A 19,266-nucleotide genomic window follows, 5' to 3' on the forward strand; every position below is an offset into this window, starting at 1 on the left:
GCAATTTACTTTATGTTTATAGTAAAAAAATGTTATACATACTCAATAATGTATTCAGCATGTTACTTAATTCACTGCATCTGAATTTGCATATTCTTGCACTACTGTTCAGTCCAGCAATTAGCATACTGAATCTTATTAAATATATCAAAGATATCTATTAGTTAGCACAGTGAAAATATACACCTGCAAAACTTTTTTTTAAATACTAAAAATTTAAGAAACATCAGATGCCATAGAAGCTATTACCATCTTAATACACTAGGCACAACAGAACCCATTAAAAGAAATACCTACAGCAGCACCATCCAACTAATTTGATTTGCAGACATCCCGTAAATCTTAACACTGGAAGGGAAGATCCCTGTAAGGCTAACTGAAGCCCACTGAGGATGTTTGGCCTTTTTTAATAATTATCTTTCACAGATCTCCTTGAAAATCTCTCCCCAGAAACCTCAGGATGGACCAGAAGCTGAAAGCCAGTATCTCTGTGCTGTTATAAAAAGAAATATTCAGCCTGGCATGCTTCAGAGTCTACCAGTCACACTGGGTAAAACCCTGACCTTGCTGAAGTGACCAGATATTTTTCATTTAATCCTTAATTTATCACAGAAATAATAAAAGTCATAAAAGGAATGTGCTCAATTACTTTTCTAACACTGTTTCCCAGTGCAGCCAAGGAAAGTCAAGTTAGGTCAAAATCAAAGACTTCTAAATTTCACTCTAATTTCTGCACAGCACTGCATTTACACATGTAGGGGAGGGGAAGGTATTTTAGGCCACTGCATCTCTGCTTCTTGGCTGCTAATTCACACACTGTGGTACAATGGCACATCTTCCTGCCTTCTAACCTTCCTGACAGACTTAAAGAAATCCACCGAATGCCAGCCTCTGCCAGTTTGTTCTCCCAGACCAAAGGAAATGCTCCAAAGCCAAACTGAACCATTCAACTGCAGCCGTTCACATCTCCTCCATCCACTACCTACCTTCACAGACACCCTCCCATCCCATAGTCAGAGATGCAACATATTCCTATAACACGTGAAACACATCATAGCTGCACAACACACATTTCCCCTTCTTTCTGCATCAAAGTTGCTTCTGCCTTTGATATATGCCCATTTAAATTTTAATTTTTAGAATGCTGAGCCTTCCGTAAATAAGATTCAGGACTGTAAATGCAATGCCAAAGCTAAAAAAAATTCTGTCACAAAATGCACTATTTTCACCTCTTGCCACAGAATAAATGGAATATGCTTATTTTCATCCCTGTAGTTCTCCTTAGAAACCACAAAAAATTAGGCTGGTAATTAAAATAATATTGCAGCCACTTCCTAGATGCAAACTCTAAAAACCAACCTTGAAGCAATTGTAAAAATACAAGTATGGCTCACACTACAAAGCATTTCATTCTCAATTATTGTTCAGTGCGATGAGTCATGCAAGTCCACCACTGCAATACATGTGTCAGTAATTCAGGCCTGGGGATTCTTCATTATTATTTGTTCTGATATGCTACAGGTGTACTATTACAGTCAAAAAAGGAGCTGTGCACCAAAAGAAGGTTTCAGTGAGTCTCTTCAGCAATCATAAAAACATCGCAAAAATACATCACTAGCATCCACCTTCATGACCCACTTAAAAATAGTCTCACGTTCTTGACAAAAGCACAGCACTGCCGCATTACCTCTTCCAGATTTTCACCCTAAAACTGAAATACAATGTACTGCTCTGCCCACAGCATATTGCTAATTATACCCCAAATTGAAAGAATTTAGCTTCTGTATTTTCACCTCTTTCGCTCTGTTCATTACAGTATTTCACACTTTATAATTGAATGCATACTAATATTAAAGCAGCAATGTATGTCAGAAAAGCAATAAACTTGACTTGTCACACTAGCTTTATCCCAGAGAAAAATATGTACAAGTATAAATCACCATTTCTGGGAACAAGACAACACAATACAATCCTAGAATTGGTCAGTGAAACACACATGCTCTTAAAATTTTGTCAGTCACATCCCTTTGGGCACATTCTGTACAACAAATGGAGCTTTAGCTTTAACCAGACACGTATACCAGGATATGCTTGCAAAATTAGCATCTTCCATTGTGTAATGTGGTACACAGAAGAGACAGGGTTGTTGTTGGCTTGCTTTTTAACATGAGAATGGGAAAACAAAACGTTTGCTACTTCTTATGCAAATATTAGCAATAAGCAGTGCTGTTCAACATTTTCTTTCTTTTAATAAATCTTTCAACAGACAGATTTAGAAGGAAAGGTGTTTTCTAAATAAAAAAATCTTGTCGTCCATTCAACTACATACCTTTAATAACTAACAAATCCTTTATTACAGTTTCATTCCTACCAAAATCAGTAGGATTCTCCTATAAAAGGATAACATTCAGTAAGACTGGTGAAGAATGTTGTATAACGCATCACCTTGTAAGGATGAACTTTCTTCTGCACCGATGCTCAAAAAAATATTCTAGCAGGAAAAGCCACAGATCCATCACAGAAAACTAATTGTAGTAAAGCCACTTCTCCCTTCAGTACAACACATTTTTGACCCCACCATACCAGTTTTGTAGTGACATACAGGTAAATGAATTGGCAGTCTCTATTCTGGTAATTCACACATTTTCTGCTACCAGGAAGATTATTTACAGAAACAGAACTTTTTATTAATGACAAGCTTGACCCAGCACATTTTAAGTGCACAAAGAAAAAAAAAAATTCAAATAGACCATTTTCCTTTCATCTAAGTCTCTCTCATGCCAGTCACTGTTGGGTGAAAGGATGCACAAACAGCACAGCTCAATCCACACAGCAACGATGCAGTGACCCAGAAAGAGAATCGAATGGCCAACTGAGCAAACAAAGCAAAACTAGCCAAAACCAAAGGGCAGCACGCACATTAGCATCTTCTCCACTTAACTGGTACATACTTAAACCTAGTCTCTTATTTCCACGTTCTGCAACAAGACTTCGCATTCCCATGAACAGCACCTCCCTCCATTGTTTCCAAGACACATATTATGAAAAAAAGAGAAAAATAGGTGCCCAGGTTCACAGAAGAGTTAGAAAAGAAAATATGGAGAAATTAAAAGTGGTCATTGTATCACACATTTCAAAAATAAAGTGCAATTTGCAATTGAAAATTACACTGACAACCAGAGATGGTTCAAAACAAAATGCTGGATTCAAGCATCATTCTTCCCTTTGGGAAAAGGTGGCTGTAATTTTTTGAATGAACCTGATACATACATATACAGGAATCTGTCCTGTCTATAAATATAAATGTCTATATATTTACAATACACCCACACACCTGCCTATAGACAAAGCATGTGGAAGCAATTATTTAAGACTAAATATTTATCCCCTATTCCCTTTTTTCCTTAAAAAGAGGATTGTTATTAACATTAACACAAGAACCAAAACCATCCACCTCTAAATCTTTGGTGCAGCTTATGTCAAAAGGGCAACATATATTAGAATCCAACTAGTAAGTAGCACAAAAGACAAGAACCACATTGTATCTTTGGTTTTAATTTCAGTACATATAATCTCATTCCACCCACTAAGGTTTGATTTGATTTGGACTGAATCTTTTCAAAGAGCACATCCAAATGCAGCCCAACTAAAAAGCAGAAACAAAGTCCTCACTCCCATCCAAGACACTCTATGCTACTGGGCATCATCTGCACTTTCCATGAAGCATTAAGCAAAGAAAGAGATAGGTGCCAGGAAGATGGTAAAACATGGCTGAAATACCAGCTTTTACCAACAGATTTATCCCTTTCAGAAAAGAAAAATGGAAGAGGTTTTGTATCACTGTAGTCACAACAATGCCTTGCACTCTGAAGTTACAGCATTTTACTGCAGGGCATCTTAACATTTTTCTGAGAAGTCTCACTTGCCCATTTTTCTAACAAAATTAAAAGTTCTTCTAGAGATGGCAGCTATCCCCTGTCACAGGCCATTCCAGTTTGCTGCTTCCAAAACTCTGGCAGACTTCAGCCGAGCTCCTCTCCCACTCCCCTGCCCTTCCATTAGTCTTCCAAGACAGACTTTAATAGTGTGTAAAAGCAGTCAACTATCACAACTTTTAACTCCCTTAACATGCATTTATTGAATCTGCCTGCAAACTGGGAGGCGCTGGGGAATGAAGAAGAAAATCGGCCAAACCAAAACCAGACCCATTTCCAGAGAACCTCCCCACCATCAGTCTCATGCGCTCGAATTTACCAGAAAGACTCCAACAGACCCCAATTACATTTGGATTCATCTTGAGCCTCCTTCATACAGCCCTGTCAAATTTCAAGCAGAACTACTACCAAAAAAAAAAAAAAGAATGTTATCATTTCCTTTAAAGTGTAACACACATTTTGCTTACCTCGCTGTTGTGGCCCCTCAAATTGAAGTTGATTCTCTGAGGGGTGTTCCGGTCCCTCCTGCAATGGCTGGAAGTAAAAGTGACGCCTACAACTCCTCTGCCATTGCCTGTTGCCAACCAGCCTTCCTCATAGTACCGCCTCCTGCACACTGGTTTCTCCTTCTCACTTTTGGGGACTCTCCCTTTCCAGGAGAGGCAGAGGATGTTGGAATCGCTGCAAAGAACAGGCCCATGTTCCACTGCTGCATACATGCTTTTTAAATATTTTATTTTTTGACATACGAAAGTAATATGTCTAGTGCACAAAATTTAAATCAATTTTTTTTTTTTTATTGATAAGACTGACCTGGGATAGATCATTGAAAGGGAGGAGGATGGGGTCAGTGTTTATAAATATCCACCAAATGCATAGTGAAAAATTCCTCTATAAAAGATGATGGCAGTTGGCTAAGAAAAAGTAACACTTAAAAAAAAATTCAGGTTCATTTTTGTTTTTGAGTCTGTAGAGTGAGGGTGCACTTATCCTTTGGAGAAACAGCTACTTCATAAGAGGCGCTCAAGAAATGGTTAAGTCATCTTTTTGCTCAACTTGTTATAATCTTTATACAGCCTGAGATTCCAGTTTAGTGTAATGCAATTCCAGAGACAAAGAGTTGCAAATGTGTAGGTTTCAAGTAACTTAAGGCTTTTAAGATTTCCTCCAGTCAGATTTTCTTCAAAAGTTCAGTTGCAGAAATTTAAACACACGCACATACATATATATGTATATATATGACATTCATCTTTTCCAAGCTGCCCTCTGGCATATCTTTTCCATCTGATGTATTTCTGCTGCTAAAGCTGAAAGAGATTGCATAAAGGGAAAAAAAGGCACACAAACCGTGCGAAACAACAGACCCGAACTTGTGCAGGCACTGGTGTGCCAGGCCAGTTGGGAAATCCCTCTTGGTACTGAACCGCTCGTTGGACTCAAAAGTTTTTGCAATCCAAAGCCAATCCAATTTTCATTGCAGCACTTTTTTTCCACCAGAGACCCAACACAGCCTGAACTGTTTATCACACTATCTTGCCTGCTTTCCCACTTTTTGCTGCCACACACGAATGAAAAAGAAAACCCCTCTTCATTTACAGCAGAATCAAAAATGCACTAAAGCTTTTAGCTTTCAAAGCAGGTAAGTTTGCCTCAGGTGAACCATGAAGATCTGTCTCCTCTGAAACAGGCTAAAAGGTCAAGCTGTTTTTCCTTTACTTTTCCCTTTTTTCTGCTACAAGGAATCACAGACTTTTCATCCTACCGTAAAAAACAAATGCCAGAATTAAAGCACATCAAGTAAGCACTCTTTCAAAATCTTCTAAAATTCAAGGAAGGAAGAAATATAATCATCTAAAAAAGAAAGAGAAGCAGCATTAAAAATCTGACTTCCTGGGTTCGCTATTTCTCTAGGTATTTTCCTTGCTTGTTTGATCGGATCTTTCCTTCTTGATGCTTGTCTACAGCACAGATTCATAGTTCCAGACACAACATTTGCAGCTGTACAAGAAGGAAACATATGAAGTATTCCAATCGCTTTATTTGAATAACATTTATGAGCTCAATTAATTAGTATTTATACCACACTAAGTGAAAAGAGGAAAAAGGAGAGGGAGAAAGAATATGCAAGTTTGATGACCTGGTTAACTCAAGAAGGACAACGAGGTTTGCTCAGTTCAATGCCCAGACTTGTCCCATAGTTCCTCAACTTATTTACTTCCAGTCATCATTACTCAACATATGGTCACGATTTATTAGTCCATTCACAATCTACTGAGCCCAAAGCAAAACGTGCCAAAGACCATACATTATTCCTCTGCAATAACAAAATCAGTTTCCTCTACCCTCTGTATTCTTGTTTCCCTCGCAGCTATTGATTTAGATTGTGGAGGTATTTATTAGGCTTTTTCTGTGCAGAGGGTGTTTTTTCTTCCTCTTCTTGCAAACTTTTTTCACCCGTGAAGACCATGTGGAAAGTTGAACATTACTGGCAGGTGTCTTTCCATGGGTTACTGATTCCTGTGCTGTAAAGGTGCTCCATCTGGTTCTCAAATTAATTTTCATCAATTGCAAAGCTCTCAGGAATATGCAAGAGTAAGTCTATGTGATGACAAAAACATGTGCGTTTTCATGTACATGCAGTGCACACACCAGCTCACTCAATCTGGTACCCAGAGCTGCATCTGCCTTTTCAGTTTAGCTGTGGTACTCTTGTAAAATGCTTGTCATTCAAAGCTTGAAATCCCTGGATTCTTCCAAATCTGCAAGACAAAGCACACACACACAAAGAAAAAAAAAGTCAATAAAATAAGCCACAAAACAACTTAAAGATACAAGGACTATTGTTACAGTAATCAACGTATTATGATTACGGATTTTATCTTGGACTCCTATAAAATATCTATATCATATAGAGATACATGCAATATTTGGACACACAATGTATTTGATACACACACAAATACGAACTACAAGATTTTTTTCCACTTCCCAAGTTGCCAAAACTTTTCACAATTGACATGTATAACTAATGAAATGTATCCAGGAAGGATCCATTAAGGGGAAAAAAAAGGAACTTTCTTTTGGCCACAGTCACTAGGGATTCCACAACTTCAGAGCGAGGGTAGGGAAGGGAGGTCTCAGTGACAGAGAAGACACAGAGTTAGACCCCAAGGCACACAAACAGAATCACAGAATGGTTGAGGTTGGAAGGGACCTCTGGACATTATCTGGTCCAACCACCCTGCTCAAGCAGAGTCACCTAAAGCCAGTTGCCCAGGACTGTATCCAGGCAGCTTTTGAATATCTCCAAGGATGGACCCTCCAAAACCTCTCTGGGCAACCTGTGCCAGTGCTTGGTCATCCTCACAGTAAAGAAGTGTTTTCTGATGTTCTGAAGGAACCTCCTGTGTTTCAGTTTATGCCTGCTGCCTCCAGTCCTGTCACTGGGCACCACTATAAAGAGCCTGGCTCCCTCACCTTCATTCCCTCCCATCAACTGTTTATACACATTGAAAAGATCTCCCTGAGCTTTTTCTTCTCCAGGCTGAACAGTCCCAGTTCTCTCAGACTTTCTTCATATGAGAGATGCTCCAAACCATGAAAGTACAGTGCTAAACTTATCAGTCTCAAAGAGGACTGAGAAGATTCCTCCAGGGCTTAAATTAGTGCTTTAAAGAGATCTAAGGTATTCCAAAATTAAAGCTTAGAAGTTTGAATCAAAACAGATAAATTTTAAAGACTACTCAAATCCTGCCTAAATCTTCATTTGAAAAAGGGGGAAAAAATTCCCCGAAGTCAGTTATATACAGAAGAGTGTAAATTCAGTAGAAGGGACCAAGTGAAAGGTTGTCTGGGATATTCCAGAAGTTGTATCTGAAGTGAACACATATGCACAGTTATGGCATCTACACAGTTACTGCTAAAGAGACCTCATTTAAGTAAAGAATTGCATTCCTGACAGACATCACAGCTGTAAAAATGGTCTTGTCTATATTACATACAGCACTGTACTAACCTCACATTTTGAGTAATTAACCACTTTTTTCAGTCTGTAGCACAGATGCACTAATAAGAATTTTTTAAAAAGAGAAAAAGATAAGAAAGCAAATTTATAGATACAAAGGCAAGGTCATAAAGTAGTTTACAACACTATTTGGTTAGCACACTTATCAGGAACACTGTCCGTGAGGTTTGGCGAGTTACTACCAGAACTTTTCAGCGTTACAACTAAAGAAAAATTTTAAAATAATGGCTGCTACCAATTTTTTTTATCATAGCATGATGAGGATATGAGAAATGTCACCTAGAGTTTCCGGATTTATGGTGCTTTCTCAATTACAGTCCAAAGAAAGTTCATATAAAGGAAAATTCAGAAAAATGTTCAGAACACAAGAAGAATTTCTGCGCTTATCCCATAAACAAACCTGATCCTACCAAAGATCAGCGCTATTATCTCCATACCCACTGGGGTCTTCCTAACAAACGCCTGCATTCACGAGTTGACATTTTATATTAGCAACATGTCTACTATGATGCAAGCCTTTTCTAATCTTACAGAAAAACCAAAAAAACTGGTTTACTGAGAAAACAGAAAGTCTCTGAAAGATCAGTTAGAGCAGCATGAGGTAAGCATTAAACAGAATTGTTTGAATTGTGCAAGTACCATGACTTTACAAGTGGATTTTAAAATATAGACAACCTCAGATACAGTGGCTTTGCACAAAATCTGTATGCAATTTCTGTTCTTATTCACTGCATATAAAATTAACAAGTTTGAGAAAAGGACTTCTCTGTGTCTTGGCCAATAACCTTCTGTCACCCGAGTCCCATTTACCATCACTTTCAAGATTAGACAAACCAAAGACTTCTCCTCTTAAAAATATCCAAACTGCATTAGGAATGCTGGACAAGGAGAGATGAAAATCTAAAATAACTACAAAAGGAATAAAGTCAGTCATTATTCACATACCTCTCTCAATACAATACACCCTACAAGAATATTTTACCTTTAAATCACCGAGGGTCAACACTTCCTTTATGTTGTACTTATATTCAGTAGACAAGATAAAAAAAATACTTTCAAGACTGTAGTGTCAAACACTATCAAAAAGATAGGCTGAATTAAGATTACATATATTATATATTATGATTTAATTCTTTCCATTCCCCTCTCCTTCATTTCACCCACTCAGTATTTCCTAAGAAAAAACCTAATTAAAAGACTCAGATGCTAGTCTTCCCTCAAGAAAATCAGTAACTAATTTAGACACCTCCCCTTCTTCTGCCATTACAGCAGTCCCACAGTTCTGCTCATTTTCACATGTTTAAACCAAGCTTTTTGGCTTCTTTTTCCCCACTATGTAACACCAGGGTAATGGCTACTACTTCTATTGTAAAGCATGTATAAGAGACAAGGATAAAAAGCATTATGGAAGAGCTAGGTGTTACTTGCATAATCTTAACGCTAAGTCTGAATTCAGTTTGGCCTCCCCATATAAAAAGAACTTCCAGATGAAACTCATCCAAACTAAATTTTTAACTGCAGATTTTTTACAGTCAAACTTCATGCATCTTTTCTTTCAGAGCAGGGCAAGGGCTAATCACAGAAGTACAATGGATTCTAAAAAAAAAAAAAAATTTATTTTTGCTGGTAAATTATTTCTAGCATTACTAGGACACTAAATATCAACAAAATGCAGTTACCTACTTTTCCTCTCACTTAAAGGACAGCTGAAAATTTGCTCTGGATTTTCCCTTCAACAAAGGGAGATGTTACTTGAACTCATCCTCTAATACTGTTTTGAGTCTAAGCCCAGTAATGTAAAACATTTAAGTACAGACACCTAATGAGACAAAGACATATTAGACCTGTGACACAGGAAAGAAAGATCCACAAGTATTTTATTTGATTTTGCTTTGAAAGCATAGCTCCTCTCAAATGTGAAAAGAACCAAGTTATGTTTCCAAATTACAGAAATAAATGTAGGTATTAATTTTAAAAAAAGCTTATTAACAGTGGTTCTCATATTTTAATGTCAATATTAACTCATCATTTTTATTTCCTGTTTCCATTAACTTAATATGAAGTGTCAGTGTTAAGCCTCAGTTGGACAACCCGGAAAATATTTGCTTGTCCTCACGCATCTTTCAATGAGGTGTCTCTTTTATTGACAGAAAGGAGTCACGCACAGCCAAGTGTACCAATACTGCAGCAAGCTCTTCAGCATTTTATGTTTATTCAAAACCCCACTCTTCAAGGCTCCAGAGAGGAGTATCTGAAGGAGAGGATAAAAGGAGACTGGGAGGGGAAGGAAAGCAGAGAAAGAAAATTCAGATGAGTATGCACTATTTCTAAATTATTATCTTCAAAAAAACAAAACAAAAAAGGACTCACAGCCTGCATTTTGAAGATTGTGACTGCCCAAACATCTTATGGAAAGAAATGTAAGCTGCAGTCTTTGAAAAGTCACATTACCAGATTTCAGGTTTTTTCAGCCTAACCAGATTTCCTTCCTGTCAAACTTACATAAGGTCAAAGGAAACTGCAGTTTTCCCTCCCTTTACAGTCTAAGAAGCAAAAAAATATACGCCAGTATCCATGAAGATAGCAAGATACTTTAAAAAAATACGAGACCACAGACTTGCATTTTGTTCTGAAGGATCAAACCACAACTGGTTCTGCACAAGCTGATGGCAGACAATCCCACCAGTTATCAAAAGGGGACTGTGGGAGTAACGTTCAAGTTTACTGCTGAACACTATACTATAAAACTGGCACATTCTGTAATACAGTCACTATATTACAGGCTCAATACTACAGAGCTAGGAGCTGGCAAGATGATACATTTTGTTGTTTATTTAGTCCAACTTATAAAGTAACATAAATTGTTAATCCTACTCAAAAGGAAAGAAAATGATTTAACATAATTAACTACTCAATTACTAAATGGCTGAAGTACATACAAGAAAAGATAACTGGTTCAGAAGTAAAAGCATTTTTTTTTCCATTAAAAAAGAGCCAATTCCATAGGGAGAAAATGTAATTTTGACCTGAGTAAGTACTGGTTTTCCTCTTCTAATTATCTTTGCTTTATTCACCTTCCATTGTGGTATAAGTGAGTGAGGTTAACACTTTTCTATTACACAACAATACAAAATTAATTTGGAGGACAAGATCTAAACAAATGCCAATAAGCTAACTAGTGGTTGTAAAAATGTTCTTCACCCCTAGAAAAATGAAGGAAGAGCAGAGAGGAAAAAAAAGTCAGAATATGCTTGATTTTTGCTCTGTTTGTTCTTAAACGGTTTCCTCTCCACAATGTTTGTCCTTGAGTAATTCTAGAAGCTCCTCTCCTACTTGGGGACAGCTGCATGGCCTGGGCAAGACAGTCAGTCACGATAATCAGAGATGTAAAGACATATGTAACCCCCGCAACTGCACAGAAACAGATATGTAGCAAAGGTGTAATGCTGAGCACTGTGATAACTGGCAGCCCATTAATACAGACACTGTAATGTTAGTTATATGCACCTATATATTGTTAAGCAAATAAAACTGACGGAAAAATGTATTTGTTGGCATATTGAGAGAAGTGAAGCTTGTATTAGTAGCTGTTCAGCAGACATTCATTGTAAATATTGACAAAATTTATTTCAATGCAGTATTTCAACAAACTCAACCATGTTCTCCACCAAATTACACTCCCAGAGAAGTGAAAATAAAAAATACTAGTAGATGATCAGCATTTCTGATGTGCTGAATGACCCTCCTGGGTTCTTGTAATAGTGGAGAAGACACTATATGTATGTTGCATACATTTTTTAAAGTGCAAGATCTTTTCTCCTATATAGTTGTCTTATATGAAAAATAAGGGAAATATCTGTATTATTTCTTCAACTATTATAAACACTCCACTCTCAATGCTTGATGCTACACCATCAGATTAAATGGGAGTTAAATTTAAAAAAATACAGTTAGGAAGAACAAGAGACAATTTTTAAAATGCCTTCAGGAAAAATATTCTCAAGAAGAACACCAAGGGTCCTTAAGCAAACTGTTAGAAGCTATTAATTGTGAGTTGCCAAATTTATACACATTCTCCAAAAGGCCTGAAAACATGAAATACCATAAATTGTTAAAAACGCTGCCTATGGAGGGAGCAAGGTAAACAGTTATGCTGTTCACGGGGAAAAGAAGTTAGAAAAGATAAAAGCATTGCAGAACAGACTCAGCCCCAAAACTAAGGTTATTTGAGCTAAACAGAACCTACCAAAACATGCAAGAAAATACCTAACACAGGTGTGGGCTTTTGTTTGGTTTTGGTTTTTAAACACTTTCTTTAGCAACTATATACTTATATCCACTTGTGAAAGAACTGCTGCAAGTCCCTTTAATCAGTTACTGGTCAAACATGCTCATGGGAAATTTCCAAGTCAAATAATGCTAGATCTGTTATGTTTATATGGTAGGGAAGCAAACCAGAAAAATAACTGAAGACTAGACTTCACAATACAAAGCATTCAGCTGCAAGACAAACAGAAGGTATTTCTGCTCCCACAACTCTGATCACTTCTTTCTCAACCCTTAGCATGGCAAATCATCCCCCTCACTTAAGACAGGATGATCATTCAAGGTGCCCTGAACTATATCAGAGACATGATCCAAATAAAAATTTCGGAAATGAAGATTCACAACAGCTTAAGTAATATAAATCTGGTTTGCTAGATTCAGCCACACTCTCAGCTACCCCTGTGGCAATTCATACCACTCCAGCCTCTCCCAACGCGAGCGCCAGCACTCCTCCAATCATGCAGTTCAGGAAGCTGATCCTGCCAAAAACCTACCCTCCAAAAACAGGGAGCTTCCCTTAAGTGAACTCACCATGGACGTGCAGCAGCACTATTGCCAATGTAAGAAAGGGGGTGGGAGGTATGGTACCACACCAGCCTAGATTTCAATCAGTTTGAACTGTGCTCAAAAGCTTTTTCTTTTTTGTTTTAAATTGAATCAATCCCCAACACAGTCCCAGCATGGTCCCACATTCAGCTGCACTGGTAAAACAGAGAAGGTGGAGCTGTACAGAACAAGTGAGAAACAGAAGGGAGGAGTAATTGCAACTACTACTGCTAATTGAAGGCTTCTAACAACAAGTTTTGGGCACAGAATATTTCTGAACTCAAGGGTTTGTCCTCAGAAGGGAGGGAAGCAAAGTTTGTCTCTTGAGGATGAATTTAAGATGGCTACTACAATGTCCTGGAGCCAAGGCTACCCACCAGCCATGAAAATACGGCTCATTTTTAAATAAATTGAAGTGGGCTGAAATGCTTCAGACAGATGTTGAAAGACCTGTTTCAGAAAAGAAAAATATACAAATAACATGTATTAGCCTTTTAAACAAATCACAGATTTACACCACTGAAACATGCTTTCAAAAATCTTTAGAGATTAAAAGAAATGTGAAGTGTGACCAAGAAAATTCCCTTCACTTACAAGTGTCAATCTTCTCTCTCAAGAAAGGGCTGCAACCCTCGCAGAACAGAGAACACTTATACAATGCATACTTCAGGGGACATTTACTTAAAATGTAGTAACAACTGTCTCTCGTTAATGACATTCAAAGAGGGGCCCCAGCTCTTACCAACTCTTTCCCATTGAACTGACTACTGCACTGACCTTGCCTGTAATTACAGAGCAATTTCTTTCCCATAGGGAACTTCTGCAGCCTGCAAACATCCCTCGAGCCTGCAGCAGTTCCAGCTAGTTCCTAATTATCTCCAATATCTGCCCACAGGCTCTGTGAATACTTTCTTATGAACATCCATTGAAGTTTTGATATCCTCCCCCAAAATCCCAACACACCTTTGTATGTGACACATGCACTGCAACACAAGAAACAAAAAATAAAAAAAGGAGGGGGAGATGAAGGGAGAAAATAACAGAAGCCACCAGTTTTTAAAATTCAGAAGAGCCTCATAAACAAGAATTATTTCTGCTGGACGGCAAGACATATTTCAGCCAGGAATCTGATAATCACTGCAAAGCACTTTGAGTGCAGTCTGTTGCAGCACAGAAGGACGCTGCATCAGTCTGCGGGGAGGGAGAAGCTGGTGATGCCTGCAAGCTGCATCACAGGTGTGGATTGCGGGTATGAGCTTCTCACCACACAGCCCTTGGCTCTCTCCAGGCTGCTCAGCTAGAGCTGTGAAGCAAGGCACTTCTCACACAGGAGACCTTCAGTGGGTTGGATATATTTATTTATTTATTTATACAAAAAGAGAGTTGCAGTTTTCAAGAACTCTAGTTTCTCAGTCTTTGGCTTTGGGACACAGAATTTAACTCCAGTCCTGACTGTCCCTCAAATGTGCCATAACTGAAGATTTCAGTCTGTGTCGGAGAACTTGCACTCACCTCACAACCACTGCTTAGAGGTCTAGATGCAGAGAAGGGATACTCCTGCCCTCCCAATGAAGAGATGCAAAGCTAAGGAGCAAGCTTCATCTCCTCCCCATACCTGTCCCCCTTTTGGTTCAAGTTCCACGTTTTTTCCTCAAGATTCTGGAAGGTTGTGCCAAGGTCTCTGGATTAAAAGAGTCACATAATATCATGGAGACAGACTCCCTCAAAGAGTGGTTGCTTTAGAGGCAACCTTGACAAGCAAGAGTCACTGAAGAGGCCTTTGTAAAAGCCAGGAGTTTTAAATGAATGCTTTCAGCAAAGCAAAGACTTCTGTACCGAAGTGAGTTATTTCACTAGCAAGACTCAGAGGGCATGAGATTAGCTCCATACATAGGTGCCAGTTAGGTGAATAATGTTTTCAAGCTGCTCTCTCTGCATTAATATGCCAAGTGTCGACTGGTCACTGTACAGACAGAAGCAAGGAGGCCAGCAAGATGCAGGCATCCTCTATGCACAGTCACATTCTGGTGGGTAAACTGAAGGTAGGAAGGCACATCTGCACTTAAGTAAGTTAGCACAGCAGTTGTGTGTCCAAGCCGTTTTACTCTGTAGAGGTCTTCATAGCTATGATTCTCTCTTCACCCTGGCCAGATGCTCCTCCTAGACATATGAAAGATTCAGGTAGATAAAATACAAAATTTTGAAGTGGGGATAAGAAACAGCAGTATGCTGTAGAGGCAAACAGTTCTATCATTCTTCTTGCATGACTGTGACACTACAACCTTTCTAGCAAGAAGTCCGTAATAGGTAAAAATTGCTGATTATAGAGGTATTCAGTGGAAGGACAGCTAGCAAGGACTGTGTCTTCTGTTTTTTTTAAATATAATACAAAACTATGTGTTAAAATGATCACAGATGAAAATGAATTAACAGAAAAAGACTTTCAGAAACTCTGGAAAAGGAGCAACATGAGTTATTTTAAGTAGGAATTCTGAACACTTCACTTTAATGCTGCCAATGTAAAAAAGAGACTACTCAAATTTAGTTTATAAAATTCATTTCTATAATTAACTAAAAATTTAGTTGAGAAGCCAATTCCTCCCATTCAGCTTTGTCAATCTGCTATTAAAAGGTATAATTTTAAATATAAAATTTATTCATTTTATATTGTATTGATATATCTATTTCTTAACACAGTAACATCCCAAGATAGCCAGACTTTGTGTAATTCATTTAACTCTGTACAACTACCAGATAGTGCTTGCTTCTAACTATAATCTCTATGAAGTTATGCAAATACTCTTCCATTGAACAATCAGGTTTCACCAAGGAATTAAACCCCATAAATTTACAACATTTGGTTTTTTAAGTAATATTCTCACTACTTCCTAGCTAGTCCTCTAATTAATTTTATTTCATTTTTTTCCCAGGATGTTACATAAATGCAGTAACTGTCAAACTTCTTGGACTAAACTGCTTCTCTTCCTCAACACAAAACTCTCAATGCTTTTCAGCATCTTTACCTAACCTATGCTTACAAGATTTTTTTTTTTTTTTTTAAAAAAAGCATGAAAATCAAAAGGGAAGATTCATTACCAGTTAAATCTTTCCCTTTTAGATAAATATTCACACAGAGCTAATGCACACATACACACAAAGCTAAAGTTATCCATGACTAAAAAGAAAAAAGTAAAATCACTGGCATTCTTTGTTTGGATTTTCTTCTTTCCCTTTGCCAAGTTTCACCTTACTGTCTTTCCCAAGGAGCACAAGGACCTTCAGATGAAGATGGTAAACTTTTCAAAACAGAGAAAAGACTGACTTGGCTGAAGTCAGCTTCGTACATTTTCTACTTCATTTTGAAAACTTGGATTTGGGAAAGTACTATCATCGCATTTAGTAGATGATGTGCTACTTAGCAGGCTGCTTCTGCTAGAACTGACAAATATAGGTCATACTCCTGCACTCATGCAAAGGTTGTCTTTTTTTTTTTTAACATGACTGTAAATTCCTTAGGATTCCATAATGTTTGCTGACTCTAGCCAAAAGTAACAATAAGAAGATAAAAGCAATCCGAGATCATTTCATAAATAATATAATTTTGACCTAAAATTTTAAAGCTATCTTACATCATCGTTTTTTTCCTTCTATGCCTAGAATTACTATATATTTACACAAATTTGTTTTAGTACAATAATTTTTTATTACATAAATACCTCACAAAGTACCTCCAGAGCTGTATAACAGCCTAATATTTAGTATATTAAATGGTATTTCTGTATGTCTATGTTAAGGGGTGAAAAAGAACAATAAGAGAAAAAAAAAATGCATTGGTAATATATAATCTACCCTGATCGTTCCCTCTTAAAACTCAGCATCTGTAGTGAAGGTTCCTCTTCTGTATTGAAAAAGTCTCCTTGCAAACCACTCAAGGAAAATTCTGCTTTTTCTGGTAAGCAGCTTGGCAAGGTAACATCATAATCTTGCAGTGTCAGTGGTCCCCTTGAGCTTACAAAGTCTATTAAAACAAATTACATTAAAACATCTTTTTCAGGATTTCAATTCTATAGCTTAAGAGGATCAGTATATTCAGTTTCTTTTGAGATTCAAGGAACATAAGACAGTACACTACTTCAGTATCTAATGCTGTCATGACACTTCAATACTTTCTCCATTAACTGTGCATTATGCACAGACCAGAGAATAACAGGAGGTTACTAGGAGAAAACTACACGCTTTCTTGTCATCTATACTAGCTAGATTGCAGTGAAATCAACACTTCAGCATCTGCTTGAAACAGCCATTACATTTGATCTGTAGTAGATGGATGGAAAAACAAACATTACTTAGACAAAAAGGTAAAACATACAGTATATCATAAAGCTGAACAAAGCTTCTGAAATTCAGTAACTCAAGAATGACATTTTAAGAAAATTCTACCCCAATAACTAAAATTATACATTACTTTTCACTTACTGTTCTACTGAATGACAGCATGAAACAAACACAGCTGATGAACAAACAGAAATTACAATATCAGAACACAAAAATTCTCTTCCTATTAAAAGAATGAAAAACCTAAATTAAATACAGGAAAAATCTAGTTACTCAGTGATTTTAAAACCTTGAACAATATGTGATACAGATGCTGACTTCACCAGATTGTAAACCTACCAACTCTGTACTGGTCTGGTTGATTAAAATGATGCAAGATATAAAATTAAAAAAAAAAAAGAAAAAGAAAAATCTGTTATACTTCATTATATAATCCAAAGATTATATGTTTGCCTGAAATCAGCCTATCTCATTCTAAAAAGACAAAACCCAAGACATTACATGTAAATAACCTGTCTTTCTTATAACCGTAGACTGTCACAGCTGTATTACTGTCACCGCTAGTTCTCCTTGTGTCCATATTGTAATGTATTTCTCTCGTACAAGGGGCTGTGTAATGCTTGTGCCAGTGGTCAAAGTAGAATACAGAAAGGCTGCCAGGATTATCAGGGAGAAGAAGGATGAGTAACCAACACATAATGTTCCCAGGATGAGCATTTCAGTGCATTAATAAAACTGCAAAGCCATAAGAGAGCATAAGAAAATGGCATACACTGTTCCAAACATGTTAAATATACCTTTAAATAACTGTAACATGGACAGTGAATGGATAAATGTTCCACAATAATCCTGAAAAAAGCAAACCCCCAAAGATGATTATCATATAGAAACAAATAATTTTACAAATTAATGCACCTGACAGATTGTAGTGTGTCAGTTATATCGTCCAAATATTCCCCACTGTGTCACTCCTACAGAAACCCATCCAAAAATTTATCACTAGGAATGAGAGTAAACAACATTTTACTGATGAATAACCACAAAAAAACATTAAAAAAATATTCCATCCTTTCCTGTCCATCCCTACTGGACACAAAGTCCTTAAGCAAGTAAACCCCAAATGATCCCAGACATACATGGCATTTAAGGGGCCTGCTAACAAAACCAAATTTTCTTCCCCTTGCTCTCAAGAATGATCAAAGTATAGAAATAGGTTTAGGAGCTCTCTAAAACTTCTTTCCTGTTTCCATCCACAGAGAGAGAGATATTCTACCCTCAGTATTCCAAGACAAATATGAATCGTCTGCAATGCCTATCTGGCCCATTTAATTGTCTTGCATATATTAAATTTTTTGTTACTTCTACTGGGTATCAAGTAGGTAGGAGACAGTATTAACAAGATTCACGGACTTTTTCCCCCCTTTAAGGGAAAAATATCACTAAAATAATACCATATCCAATCCATCAGATTTCTTTTTAGCTGCTTGACTACAATTAGCATCTGAAGCAACGTACTTTCTGAAGTCTTGTAACCGATGTAAGCAAAAAAGGCTGGAGAGCCAATTCTATCAACTCATATCTTATGTTGATTAAAGCTTGAGAAGCTAAACCTCACATCCAAGAAAGTATGTTAAATTGATACTTCAGTTGACTGAAACCAGTAACGTGGCTTTTTATAAATGTAACTCACAAGCTTCAGTTTGCACTTGTATGTTTACAAATTTTCATTTCAGATGAAGAAATCCATTTCAGAGAGCAGTATGACAGTAAAATAAAGTAAGACACTGCTAGGTTCTAGACAGACATACTAGAGCAATGCAGAGCTGCAGGGATCTGACTATAGACAGTGTCTTCTGCTGGGCCATCAGTCTCCCACTGGGATAGGGAGCACATACACAGGGGTTTTCTACAATAAAACAGGGTTTGTTTCTTATATAGAGCCTTACAGGTATTGCAGGATTATTCCTCTCAATGCTTCAGCATTTTAATTTATTAAAATTTTTAAGCAGAGCATAGCAAGGCACTTATAGTTTCATAACATTCCACCATGCAAGGTGTTCTGTGATTCTTGGATCTGCTGCTCTCCTTGCAAGAGCCAAA

General features: G+C 37.3%; 1 protein-coding gene across 11 annotated transcripts in view; it reads right to left on the minus strand.

The window, feature by feature from the left end:
- The window catches only part of TULP4 (TUB like protein 4), a 173,482-nt gene that overhangs the window by 137,081 nt on the left and 17,135 nt on the right, over positions 1–19,266 (minus strand). For 10 of the 11 annotated variants that reach the window (XR_012628163.1, XM_074862751.1, XM_074862742.1 and 7 more), the window contains one exon: positions 4,403–6,694. Coding sequence is in view for 10 of the 11 variants with exons in the window: in XM_074862751.1 (XP_074718852.1) it covers positions 4,403–4,654 (252 nt within the window). In the remaining variant the exon portion in view is untranslated. Of the gene's footprint in view, positions 1–4,402; positions 6,695–16,680; positions 18,363–19,266 lie in introns of those variants that run through there. The other variant, XM_074862752.1, reaches the window with a different exon arrangement.

This window comes from Strix uralensis, chromosome 3 (genome assembly GCF_047716275.1).
Source record: "Strix uralensis isolate ZFMK-TIS-50842 chromosome 3, bStrUra1, whole genome shotgun sequence".
NCBI lineage: Eukaryota > Metazoa > Chordata > Aves > Strigiformes > Strigidae > Strix > Strix uralensis.